Source organism: Nanorana parkeri, unplaced genomic scaffold, assembly GCF_000935625.1.
Source record: "Nanorana parkeri isolate BGI_ZX_2015 unplaced genomic scaffold, ASM93562v1 scaffold22, whole genome shotgun sequence".
NCBI classification, from domain to species: Eukaryota; Metazoa; Chordata; class Amphibia; order Anura; family Dicroglossidae; genus Nanorana; species Nanorana parkeri.
In genome coordinates, this window is record NW_017306290.1 from 2,543,618 (window position 1) to 2,557,807 (window position 14,190).

General features: G+C 41.3%; 1 protein-coding gene across 4 annotated transcripts in view; it reads left to right on the forward strand.

The window, feature by feature from the left end:
* The window catches only part of GOPC (golgi associated PDZ and coiled-coil motif containing), a 31,362-nt gene extending 26,760 nt beyond the window's left edge, over positions 1 to 4,602 (forward strand). For all 4 annotated transcript variants that reach the window (XM_018563562.1, XM_018563569.1, XM_018563577.1 and 1 more), the window contains 2 exons: positions 1,842 to 2,025; positions 4,159 to 4,602. In XM_018563562.1, the coding sequence (XP_018419064.1) occupies positions 1,842 to 2,025; positions 4,159 to 4,277 (303 nt within the window). In that variant the 3' untranslated portion in view covers positions 4,278 to 4,602. The remainder of the gene's footprint in view (positions 1 to 1,841; positions 2,026 to 4,158) is intronic.
* Positions 4,603 to 14,190: the final 9,588 nt, after the last annotated feature.

The window sequence follows — 14,190 nt, forward strand, 5'->3', positions numbered from 1 at the left end:
CAATCTTAAATCATGTATACTGTTCGTTGGTCTAGTCTACAGTACAGACTGTCATGGTGATTATTCTGGTCACACCCCTTGAAGTTAAAATTTATGTAAACCATAACAATAAACGCCTCTTATTCGCTCCCTTTTGGCATGTTAAATATACAATCTAAAAGACTTTTGTTATACCTGTGCAAAAAAAAGTGAGCTTGTAACTTCTGTGCACACGCATCTACTCAAAACACCTTCCTTTGTTTATGGAGCTGGGGAGGTGTGCTGTTTAACAAATTCATGTCCTAGGGTGACAACACTATTCCTCCATAGATACATTACAGTGAGTGAGCGTTATCACTCTAGGATAGCAAGTGTGTTAATATAGGTGAAAATATAGGGGGGGTTGTCTCAAAGAAGAAAACTAATACAGCCACTACATCTAAGGATTGGTAAGCTTCAATATGTTAGTTTTATTCTGGGATTTAGATACGCATCAAGGTACATACAAAGAGGTGTGAAGCTGACACCATACTTTAAATATCAGCGCTCAGAATGACATTTTATATGGCAGTGAAGTTGCTTTGTGGTTTAGCTAAAGGACAGATAAACATGACGCAAGAGTTGTGTGCTGGAGGTAATCTTACCAGTTGGAGCACATTCCATTTAGATGCATATAGGGAAGGTATGGTAAAGGGAATAAAGGTATACTCATGGTTAATTGTTACAGCAGCTACTCTCCCTTCCCCAACTGTATTTTTTTTTTTTCTGGTATGAAATACTGTGCAGTAGGTCAAGACATTTAACCCTTTCAGGAGCTAAATGTTGTAATATTTTACGTAGGTGAATGGTCTAGATGCCACAGATGGTTAATGTAGAACCCGTATGGCATTGTTGTATTATAAAGCATTACAAATGCATGTTATTAAAATGGTTGTTGTTTTTTGTTTCCTGTGTCCCCTCCAATGTGGCTATTTTTGTGTGGATATCCTTAAGATGACACTACACTCAGGGTATTTTGAATGCATTTTTAAGATTTAACTGCTAACTAGTAACAACATTTATGTGTATATCACTCAGTTGTAGATCCTCAAATCATCTCTGATTTAGTGTACTTCCTTCTGGAGTAATACGAATTCAGAGATGATTTGAGGCTCTACAGCCGAGTGATAAACAAATAAGACACATTTTTGCTAATCACTAAGGTACTTGAATGCATTTGTAAGGTTTAGCTCCTGAGTTTAGTGTCGCTGTAACATAAGCACATCTACGATCAAAGAGATTACTAGACCAATATGGATTTCAAGATGATAAATATAGCTGAACTCCAGGCAGATAAAAATGCAACTACTGTAGGTATCTGGTTATATCTTGTTAAGAGCCTCATGCAATCCCCCATACAGCAGCATTCAGACTTGGAGGGCAGAACTTAGAACCGATAAGGTGTGCTGCATTATAATATGTGTACACAGAACATGATGATATGCAGAGAGAGTAGAGGGATGAGCTCAATCAGCCTGCTGCTCTTTTGCTTTCCGGTTAGTAAGCTTGGGGTGGAGAGAGGACACCACTGAATTCCTTTTAAAGTGACATTAAACTTTGTTTCTTGCTAGCAGTAGATATATGCCAAAAAAACAAAAGACTTTAATTGTAAGTGGTGTCATCCACCTGCCTGTTCTGTGTTATGGCTGTGTAAATCACAACCCTATCACACAGCACAGCCTTTTGCCTAGAGTTCAGTTTCTTCTATTTTAGCTCCTGCTATGTAAAAGTGCTTTGCTTTCAGATAAATGGCAGCTGTGTCTATGAACTAATGGAAACAAAATGTTTTTATATATATCTTTTTTTTATCTCATTTCTTTCAGAGGGGAGAGATTGAGTTTGAAGTAGTGTATGTTGCCCCAGAAATAGACTCAGATGATGAAAATGTAGAGTACGAAGATGAAAGTGGTCATCGTTATCGCTTGTATCTTGATGAGCTAGAGGAAGGTGGCAGTAACCCTGCAGCACCTAACAAAGATGGAAGCGGTGACTCTAAACCACTAAGAGGTAATTTAAAATATATACTTGCAACCATTTGTAGTTGCTCCACAGACCACCACTATCCCCCTCTCCAGCTCAGACGTGTGTTCTCCTCCGGGGCCTTTCCTACCTTACAAACTAAAATCATACAGTCAATTGCATAAATCAACAAAGCTGTAGATCTCCTTCTAAGGAAGCTTGTACATATTTGCATTATACACAAAGATCCTCCAATGGTTCAGCTTTAGATGCCCCCATTTTATTTCTAGATGGCTATTGTGCTTAGGTTCTGATAATAAATGTACTTAAAGTACAAATATTTATCCCCTGAGTGCAGCCCACCCAATACTTACCTCTGTCTCCATCGATGCTGCCCAGAGCTGCACAGCCTTTCTTCCAAAAGCATTCCCACCTGATCCTCTTCATCCTGCGCATGCATGCTGAAGCCCCATCCATTCCTATGGGGACAGACACTGTGAGAATGATTTCTCATAGTTATGAATGAGCTGCAGTGTGAAGGATAAAGGGGACCTAGCGGGCTAGATTGTGGAAGAAAGGCTGTTCAACTCTGACAGGCCCACACAGGGGAGATCACTGTAATGGGGACTGAAACAGGGAGAGTGATTAATTCCTAACTACGCTCAATCGTATCACATACGATTACATGTGGTGTGCTGGCGTTCAAATGCAGCCGTTGTTACTTGACCATTAACTTAAATGGGTGACAGCTGCTGCTTGTAAACAGCAGGTTAGGGTTACATGCTGCAGGAAATCGCAAGTTCCTGACACAGGAATCCGTAATCGCACCTGAGATATAGGTGTGAATGTACAAATATAATTCAGTTGTTTGCCATAGTCCTCTTACAGGAGATAAGAAGTTATGTACAAGGATAAATAGTAAGTTGTTAAACAAACTGTAATAGAACAGGATTCCACAGAGACCATCTGGCTTTGTTCTTTATTGAACACGTATGCTAAATATTGAAGGAAGGAGATATAAGAGGTGGTTCAGAGAGGAGGAGTAGTTGTTGAATGTCTCGGGATCTTATTAGGTGTATAAGGTTAGAACTCTTAAGTTTGACTCTCGGACCCATACTGCCACAATGCCAACACCTGTTATCACAACACACAGTTGTGACTGGGCCCTTGGAGAAAATAATTTGTAGACGGGATTAGGAATGGAAGAGAATATGGCACATGTAGGGCTGATTTCGGACAGTAGACCCACAGGGGGCAGGCTGTTGGCATTAACTGTTGGAATTAATGCTACTTGGAGGATAGCTAGTACTTACAACATGGAACAGAAAGACCTTGTAGACTTTTGTGTGAATGCATATTTTGTTCATTATGCTTCAGCCTTTATACCACATCAAATGAAACATCAAATCTGATGTTAAGGATTATTTAGATCTATCTGTTGCACAGGAAGTTAAAAGAGAACTGTGGAGTAACCTATTTATCCCATAGTTCTCTTTAGGGTCACGGGAGGACATATACTAACGTCCTCCCGTGACCCAAAGCTTAGTATATAGCGGGGCTATTGCCCACTATATACACTGAGCACCGCAGCCAGGATGGATCCCGACAATACTGTCGAGATCCACCTAGCTGGCTGATAGACAGCAGGCTCTGCCTATCTAAAGGACGAGCCAGCTGTGCCTGCCCCCCTCCCCTGTCCGTTCCTCCAGTTAGTGCTGGAGGATCGGAGGGGGGGGGGGGATCCCTGCAGGGAGCAGTGACTGACGGTAAATACACTCTCTGCAGGGAGATGAGCGGGAAGTGAGTGAGCAACGGTATGTGTTCGCTCACTTCCCGATCAATAGAGCCGACGTTTGACCGTTTCAATGTCGTATGTCGGCTCTAACTATGAGAGTAAGCGTAAATCACTCACCTCATAGTTGTCATTTAAAAAAACCTCAAACGTACTAAAGAATATGCAAAGCAAAGTCCTCTTTTTATTATGTGCATTCTTCCCATCCAAAAGACAAAGAACAACCACCACCTCCTCCAGATCATCTAAAAGTTTTGTAAGATGGACATAGTTCTTCACCATCCGGTCTCCTTGCATAAAACGGACAGACCCTCCTTTTTAGCTTTATGTATACTTTTGTCCTTGGTGAACCTTTCTTCAGCATGTCTTATGTGTTTGTTTTCTTCTAGTTTTCGAGCAAAAGCATCATGATGAAGGACATGAAAATGGGGACCTGGAACCATCAAGTGAATCCCTTTCAGGGGATACAGCTTCCAAGCTAGCATATTCTTCAGAGTCCCTGTCGTAGGGCTCATATGTGGTGTCTATGGTGAAAGAGACCGATATTCACTCTAGTGGACGAGACAAGCTGCAGTCTCGCAGGGGGTCAGGATATAAGTACCTCCGAAGCGGTTTCCTCAGGGTTTGTCTGAGCAGTTTTACATGTGCAAAAATCTGTCTCGTTTATCCACTAAGAGCCAAAACTATTGTCATTGCATGTTTCTTTCCTTCTGTTCTTTCTTTCTCCATATTGTAAACACCAAAGCATGTCTTTTTCAACGTTAAAGGTTGTTCTAGACTGCGTATCAAAAGTTGGTCAAATGAATGTGACCGACAATCAAACTGATTACAGCACATTGACTGGAAGTGCTAGACAAGGTACATTCAATGCAAGTGGCAGAACAGAAGCATTTTATGCAAACTAATGTATAGATCATTATATTATTATATTCCGTTTTTTGTTTTCCTTTCACTCGTTTAAGAGCTACCTTGGCCCAGTACAATCACTATGACATGTTGTTTTGTACATTGTGTCATGCAGTAAAGGATCTTCCTGCTTTTTACAGCCGTTTTTTATTTGACCTGTTTTGTTGACTGTCATAGTTTTTTTTTTTTCTATCCTGTATATGCAGTACTAAGATATGGGATTATGTGCACACTTTAACAGGTTCACTGGGAAGAGTCAGTTCCTGTTGCAGATATGGGGCTTCATGTAAACACTTGGGTTTGGGTAGGAGGTAATAGGAAGAGCCCTAAGTAAGTGTTCCCCTTTTTTAGCAGCATTGTTTATACACCTCGGGCAGGTTGCTCCACTCACTGCTTTTTCCTGTCTTGGCATCAGAAAAGTCATGGTGGCTGGCATCTTACATTTTGAGACTTGGTATCATCAGTAGAGAGTGGAGGTATCATCAGTAGAGAGTGGAGGAGACAGCACAAAGGAGAGAACTGCTGTTTTCAATAGAAGCCAACTGGAAATCTGCTTTTAAATGTCACTAGACTATTAAATTGTGATTTCTGATTTCTCTTTGCACTGTTATTAAATAAAGCCTTCAGTGTCCCACACTGATCTGATTTTGTTCCATGATGCCTGTTCTCTAGATCAGAGGCTCTCAAAGGTGTTCTCAAGTCTGCCCGACAGTTCTATGGATCTCCTTACAAAAGCACATATGAAAGTTCTGGAGGTGATTTGATCTAGCTCTATTCCACGGAGGGAATCCATAAAGCATGTTCTATTAGTGAAGCCTTGGGATAGTTGTGAGGACCTCTGCTCTAGACTCTTCTTGAAAGCCAAAATGTGAAAGGAAATAGCATTCCACCAGTTAAGACAGAGTGATGCTAACCAACGGTCCTTTTACTGTTTTATGTATGAAGAGTTTTGTGATATAGGTGTCTGGTTTTTTTTGTTTTTTTTTTTGCTACTGCACTATATATATATTGCTCAAAAAAGCTTTGGAAAATGTACATAGCTAAATTGCTATTTATAAATCTATAGTTTTTCTTGTTTGTGACATGATCTTTGTGGTGTCACTTCTGTATATGTTTAAACCTTTTTATACTGTATATTTCTAGGTTTGAGATTTTTAGTTTATACTATATCAGCGTCATTAAGGCTGGCCATACACGGTCCGATAATTGCAAGCGATTGCAATAAGCTGGCAGAACCTCCTGAGTAATAACAAACATTCTCTACCATCAGACGTACCTGTTATAAGGCCAGAAGATGTTCTAACATGGTGGGGAATCTTTGCAGTCACTCACCAATCACTCCCTTGTCTTCAGTGAAAAGGGTTACTGATACGGCGATCCTATACAAAAATACAACCTTGTATTGTTAGTGAGAGATCCGAAACTGCCGTGACTATCCAGAAACAGCCAGTACAGTGCCAGTATGGATGTATGTGTTTAACCATTTAGTCATTGTCATGACATGAAGCATTTGCTTAAGCAGATTCCGTTCTCACTCCGTACATAAGGCTTTTCTATGTGAGTCTTATGAGCATATGTCAGATTGTTTGTATACTAGTCTTTTTCTGCACCATAACCATCCAGGGGGATTTCCTCATAAGTGTCCCTTCATGAATGTGGTTTTTTTTTTTAAATGTCTTTTGTCTTGGTATGTACTGGCCTCAAAGGTCATGTATTACAGGTGCCACTAAATTAAATAAATCACTAAACCATTGAAATGTGTTTGTCTGTGCTTAAATACACTTGTATGTTTGGTATATAACTGTTTGTGGACCTCATGCAGCTCCCTCGCTTCTTTTTTAGGGCCTTTTGGTGGAATAAGGGTTTACATTTGCATGAGTCCCCAGCTATTTCCCGGTTAATAAAAGCTATGCTGCCTTCCAAAATTATGCAGTTAAATACTTTTAAGAAATGAGATGACACTATACTTGGACGAAGGGGCCCTGTGCGGTTCCAAAACATTGCAATATTTCTTTATACTGCAAGAACGTCAGTAAAGACGAGATATTTAAACTCAGTGTGTAGGCAATAGAGCTGCAGCTAACGATTATTTTCAAAATCGATTAGTTAGCCGATTATTAAGTTCGATTAATCGATTATTGAAAAAGTTGACAACTTTTTCAATAATCGATTATAATCGATTATGTCGATTAGTTGTTGCAGCCCTAGTAGGCAACCTATACTCATCAGCCATAACATTATGACTACGGAGTGGTGAAGTGAATAACGTTGCTTATCTCGTTACAATGACAACTGGAAGTGGGCGGGATATATTGGGCAGCAAGTGAACATTTTGTCCCTGAAGTTGATGTATTAGAAGCAGAAAAAATGGGCAAGCGTAAGGATTTGAGTGACTTTGAGGAGGGCCAAATTGTGATGGGTAGACAACTCGGTCAGAGCAACTCCAAAACTGCAGCTCTTGTGGGATGTTCCTGGTCAGCAGTGGCCAGTGGATCCAAGAAAGGAGAAAACCAGTGAACCATCGTTTTCCTTCCTTTCCGGGGTCATGGGTGGTCAGGGCTCATTGATGCATGTGGAGAGCGAAGGCTGGCCCATGTAGTGTGATGCAATAGAAGAGCTACTGTAGCTCAGATTACTGAAAAAGTTAATGCTGGTTCTGATAGGTGTTTAAACACGGAGTGCATTACAGTTTGAGTATGGGGCTGCTTAGTGAAAGACCGGCCAGGGTGCCCATGCTGACATATGTCCACCGCAAAAAGCGCCTACAGTGGGCAGGTGAGCATCATAACTGGATCACAAAGCAATGGAAGAAGGTGGCCTGGTCTGGTGAATCACATTTTCTTTTACATTATGTGAATGGCTGGGTGCATGTGTGTCACTTGCCAGGAGAGGAGATGGCACCAGGGCGCACTATGGGAAGAAGGCAATCCGGCAATGATTCTGCTGGGAAACCTTGGGTCCTGTCATGCATGTTGATGTTAGATTTAGAGCTGCAGCTAACGATTATTTTCAAAATCCATTAGTTAGCCGATTATTAAGTTCGATTAATCGGATAAAAAATAAAATACATTTAAAAAAATGGCTTCAGTGATGGGACTGCTAGTTTGTATTGAGATTGCAGTCCATTACAGGAGCAAGCTTGGAGCGGTGGAAGTAAAAAAGAAAAAAGAGTGTGGTGTGCAATATAGTGAAATGAAAAGTGTAAAATTATACAGCAATGAATGCAGAATGATACTGGCTGTAGAGGACTACAAAACCCAGCAATAGTACATTATACGGTGCAATGCAGAATACCACCAGCTATAGAGTAATACAACAAATCCCAGCAATAGTACATTATAGCTGGTGGTATTCTGCATTGTGCTGTATAATGTACTATTGCTGGGTTTTGTAGTCCTCTATAGCTAGTGGTATTCGGCATTGCACCCCTGTATAATGTATTATTGCTGGGATTTGTTGTACTCCTCTATAGCTGGTGGTATTCCGCATTGCTGTGTATAATGTATTATTGCTGGGATTTGTAGTCCTCTATACAGCGCAATGCAGAATACCACCAGCTATATAGGAATACAACAAATCCCAGCAATACATTATACATACAGTGTATAATGTATTGCTGGGATTTGTATTCCTATGTATAATATACAGCACAATGTACCATCAGCTATAGAGGAATACAAATCCCAGCAATACATTATAGAGCACCATGTGTGGGAAAGTGCAGGCTTACCTGAGCAGTCTTCCAGCAACTTGTTTCTGAGATCAGGCCTGTCTATCGGTGGCTGTCATCCGCCCACACCTTCTTCTCCTTACTTCTTCTCCCCGCGTCCCTGTGCCGATCGTGGATGTGGGCGGGCGGTGAGCGTGAGGCGGGGAGGAGGTGCGGCGTGTGGAGCGTGGATGCGGGCGGGTCTGGCAGCGGCGAGCGTGAGGTGGGGAGGAGGTGCGGCGCACAGCGTGTGGAGCTGTGAACAGGGCCAACTGATCGGAAGCCGATTAATCGATTATTGAAAAAGTTGACAACTTTTTCAATAATCGATTATCTCGATTTAGTTGTTGCAGCCCTAGTTACTTTGACACACACCACCTACATAAACTTTGTAGCTGGCCAAGTACACCCCTTATGTTTTCTGATGGCAGTGGTATTATGCACCCTGACACACTGCAAAAAATGGTTCAAAAATGGTTCAAGAATGGTTTTAGGGAAAGTACAAGTTTGAGATGTTGACTTGGCCTCCAAATTTTCCAGATCTCAATCCAATTGCGCATCTGTGGAATGTGCTGGAAAAACAAGTCCGATCCATGGCGGTCCCACCGTGCTAATTACAACTTAAAGGATCTGCTACTGACGCGTTAGTGCCAGATAGCACAGCATACCTTCAGAGGTCTAGTGGAGACCATGCCTCGATGGGTCAGGGCAGTTTTGGTGACAAAAGGGGGACCTACTCATTATGAGGTGGGTGGTCATGTTATAGCTGATCAGTGTGTGTTTTATTAGTTTGATGTGGAGCAATCCACCAGTTGTTTAAGCACCTGACTAAAAGTAAATTTATAAGGTGTGCAAAGGAGATATAACCATACTTTAGGAAATAAGATCCATATTCTAGTAAAATGTTGTAAGCTATAATAACAGTAATAGCTATAATAAAGCTGAATGTTCAAAACATTAATTTCCGTGTATTACCCAATAGCCATAGAGCATATAAATCCACTTTAGTTGCAACAAATACCTTTTAAATACCCAGTTATTACCTGATATAAATCATCACTGTACTGTACATAATCTGTGGAGAGAGCAGAACTGTGAAAGTGACTCAGCAGGCTCCACCCACCATAGGCTAACTAGGAGGGGGCGGATACAAGTCACCTTGCACAAGGAGAGTGAGCAGCAGTGCTTGGTCTTTATTACTGGAAGCTCTGGCATAGAGACAAGGTTTCACACTTGATTACTGCATAGATCTGGAAGAAATACACCAAGCACACCAAGATTCAAGGAAGAATACAAATACCTCTTATATTAGAAGATATTTGCTTATCCCAAGATTCAGCTTTAATTACCAAAGTGCTAATATATCTCTCCCAAATTACCTAGGTGGGGCCCTGTAAATACTTACTGCACTTAATGTGGCCCAGTGTTTCATTTGAGTTTGACGTGCTGGGTCTAAAGTATGTAGAGCAAAAGCCTTATATTTGGTCTAACTAAATCTTCATAGGTGTCAAAAGATTGTACAGCAGCTCAGTGTACTTTGTTCATTTAAATGGATCTATAGACAAAACTTTTAAATAGATAGCGTGTGTGTACATAAAACTCAGTCTGCGTTCATTGGGTACCATCTTTAAATGACCTATGCCTATTTGGAGTCCTGACATCTCGTAGGAGATTGTTGCATATTGGCCCTACTATATCCTTTAGAAACGGACAGCTGAATTTATGTTCCATTTGGGACTTACATTTTTTTTGCTTAGGTTGATTTTTTTATTTTGAAGAATTCATTGTCGCAATCCCAAAGCAGTGGTGTTATTTTGAGCAATGGACAAGGGCCAAGAGGTCCAACTCTTCTAGCGTGCTCCTAGCACTGCAGTTTGTAGGACTGTAAAAGAGAAGAGTTATTAGTGCTTATGCAGTATTGTTTTTCTCCTTACAAGTTGAGATGGTAGACACAGATCAGTTGGTCAAAAAGGAAGTAATATGTAGTGTCTCAGAGGTATCAACTGACTGCCAATGCAGTTAGTCCTAGCATGGCATATGCTAAAAGGAAGAGTAGTCGCAAGTTAAAGTTTACTGATGGGAATAGAAGGACAGCTTGGTGGAATGTAACAATTACCCTGTTTATGTGCAGCCTTCACAATCACTATAGGGTTAAATTAACGCCATTTTGATCCAGTCTTATTTGGAACACCAAATCCAAAGAACAAGACACATAACCCGGGCTCTGTAGTGATGAAAAGGTGACATGGTCTGAAGAGTCGTCTGTTGCCTTCACCCTAGGTATAAAAAAAACCTACAGAACGATTTCAAGCCACCCGGCCTGTTCTGTGAAAGTTTAATTTGGCCGTCTCATGGGAGTAATTTGGTTTAGTCTAATAGCCAAGAATGTCAGACTACTTTACAATACTAGGATGATAGTCCTATGTTCTCTACTATGTTCTCTAATGCTGCTCTTATACTCCAGGATGATCATGTTCCTATTCACAGTGATACACTGAGTAGTGGCTCTAGGAATGAAGTCACATGGCTTCAATGTCCTTCCCAATCACCACATCTAAACATCAATGAATGTTCATTCAACAAGATGACTGTAAGTACTTGGGCAAAAGTATGAAGAAAACCTTTGCTGGGCAATGTATATTTGTTGGATCTGGGTTCATTTTTGACAAAAGGTTTGAGAGTTTAACACTACTCAAAAGTATTTGCTTCCACCAAGAAAACTTAAAGGATAAAGTATTTTTTTAATATGTCCCAACAGCCATTCACACCTTATGGCTCAGTGCTGGTTTTTTTAACCTCCGGTTGGTGAAGGTAAGCAGTGCACACTGTAGATGTCACGTTAGGAGTATATGGTGTCTCATCCCCAATGACAACACAGCGCATGCATGTCCCAGGTCTGCCCATGTCAGGAGTACTGTATATGGTGTCTCATACTCAGTGACAACACAGCACATGCATGTCCCAGACTCCCAGGTCCGCCCATGTCAGGAGTACTGTATATGGTGTCTCATACTCAGTGACAACACAGCACATGCATGTCCCAGGTCCGCCCATGTCAGGAGTACTGTATATGGTGTCTCATACTCAGTGACAACACAGAACATGCATTTCCCAGGCCTGCCAATGTCAGGAGTACATGGTGCCTCATCCCCACTGATAACAGTGCAAGCACACCCCCATCTAGAGTACATTGGCCCACATCCCCACTGATAACAGTGCAAGCACACCCCCATCTAGAGTACATTGGCCCACATCCCCGGTGATAACAGCACGAGAAAAACACCCGCATCTGGAGTACATTGTCCATCATCCTCAGTGATAAAGGAGCACAAGAATGCCCATGTCAGGACTACATGGTCGCTTATCCTTAATGGGAGTACAGCACAAGCATGCCCATGTCATGAGTACATGGTCCCTCATCAGCAGTGATAACACAGTGCAAGCATACTCCTTCCCAGGCTGAAGTCTGCACACTGCAGACATGACACGACACCCCTCATGCCTACTTCCATGATAAAGCGTATGCGTCTCCCATCCCAGGCTAAAGCGTGTACATAAGGGTGGCTATGGTGAAGCTCCATGGGATCCTGCAAGGCAGTGTAGCTATTTTCAGATAAACTTCTAAGGCAGAAGTGACAGTTTGCAGACAAAGAGCAAATGCTAAATCCTGATGTGTGCTGCTATATGTCAAAGTTCACACTGAGGATTTAATAACATTTTAAGTCATTATTTTTATAATGCAGCACCTTGGGTTATTCAGGAGAAAACAGGAGTCTGATCTGCCATGTACATAACAGTTATGTAAGATGAATATAGCCGCAGGTACACTTTACAGTCAGTCTGCAGGATTCTTCAGTGCAAATTCAGATTATAACAGAATACTGCATTATCTTGTAACCACACATCCTCTTGGATATGGGCTGCTAAGACTATTATAACCACTTTCAATGATTTGGGTAGGTGCCTCTTTTACACTTGTCTTTTTCATTTAAATATCCACTGTTGTGCAATTGTCTAAAACCTCACTGACAAAGATATTCTGCATTCTTCTATGTTCTAGAATTGTCATATGCACTCCAATTTGTGTAAACATGTAAAGAGAGAATCTTCTGTGTGGAATGGCAAAGTGGGCCACAGAAGTGTACAGGTGTTCTTTGTAAATATTGTCCTTTCTGGGATCTCTGATAGTACTATGTTTGTATTGATAGAATGCAATGCACAATCTGGGCTATGTTGGTGGCACTTGTAGGTTTCTATGCTGATAAAGCTCATGCTAGAGATTCCCTGCTTATCTAAGAGATCCATCTCAGAAGAAATGTTGGAGAAATGTGTAATGAAAGGAGGCAAACAGAGCTTGGTCTTCAAATAACTTAGGAGATGTGACAACTAAACTTTCCTGCAGGACCTGTTCTGTGACCTGTGTGCTAGCCCTCAATCAGAAACTATAAACAATCCACAATCCTGGGAGGCAATGCGCTGTCCATTTTTTCTAAAGAAGGTATATATTTTTTTCTTATGGAATGCCTACTGCCAGAGAAATGTGTAACCTGTGACACTGCTGACCTTCTGCAGATGTTCGTGTCCTCAGAAGGAAGCCTGCAATGGTAGCTTCTGTATTTCCCTCCTGACACATTTCCTTTCAATGGATGTTATTTAGAAACAGAAAAACTTTCATAGGAATAGTTACATAGGACCCATATAGGTCCACGCATCATCTCATTCTTAGGGATACTGGTATCCCTGGCTATTACGGTCCCTCAAGAAATTGTCCAAACGTTTCTTAAACAAATCTACACTCGTGGCTGAAATCACTGCCGATAGCAGTGAGTTCCAGACCTTAACCGCTCTTACTGTAAAGAACCCTCTTCGCCCATTGTGCTGGAATTTTTTCTCCACCAACTTTCGGTGGTGGCCTCTAGTCTTTGTAATGGAGTTAATCTCAAACAGTTTGTTGCCAATGGTGCTGTCACCATTGAACATCTTGTACATGAAAATCATATCCCCCCTTAATCTCCTTAATTAAAGCGTAAACATGTTTAAGGTCAGAAGCCTTGTCTCATAGCTCTGGTCCTCCATTCCCCTAATTAGTTTTGTTGCCCTCCGCTGGACTCTCTCCAGTTCAAGGACATCCCTTCTCAGTACCGGCGACCAAAACTGGACTGCGTACTCCAGATGTGGCCGAACCAACGATCTATATAGAGGCAAAATTATAGACTTGTCCCTGCATTGGTCTGAGTTTAGGTTGTGAAATGAGTTATCCCATTTTATTTCCCCCACTAGTTTGCGCAACTTATCGAAGTTTGCCCTTCTAAAATTAAGGGGTCTTGTCCGTCCCGCCCTCTTTCCTTTCCTTTATTTAATATTGAAAGTAATCACATTGTGATCACTACTACCCAGTGTCTCCCCAAACTATAGCCTCGATTAATTCCCCATTATTAGTAATTATTAAATCTAGGATGGCATTTTTCCTAGTTGGAACCTCCACCATCTGTTCCAAGAAATTGTCTCGCAAACAAGTTCAGAAATCGGCCCGCCTTTGTCGATCCTGAGGTACCATTAGCCCAATTGATGTCCGGGTAATTGAAGTCGCCCATCACCATTATTTACTAGACTTCTAGCGTTGGTGTTCGTACATTTAATTCCTGTCTTGTTATGGGACAAAAGTTTATATCCTACTTGTTCCCCACTAGTTTTATTGTTTGGCCTTGATGTTGGTTGTTCGTTTCTTATTTTATTCACTTCTGACAACTTATTTGCTACATTGACAATTTCTGCTATTTTAACCTCGGTGATTACTTTAGCTGTG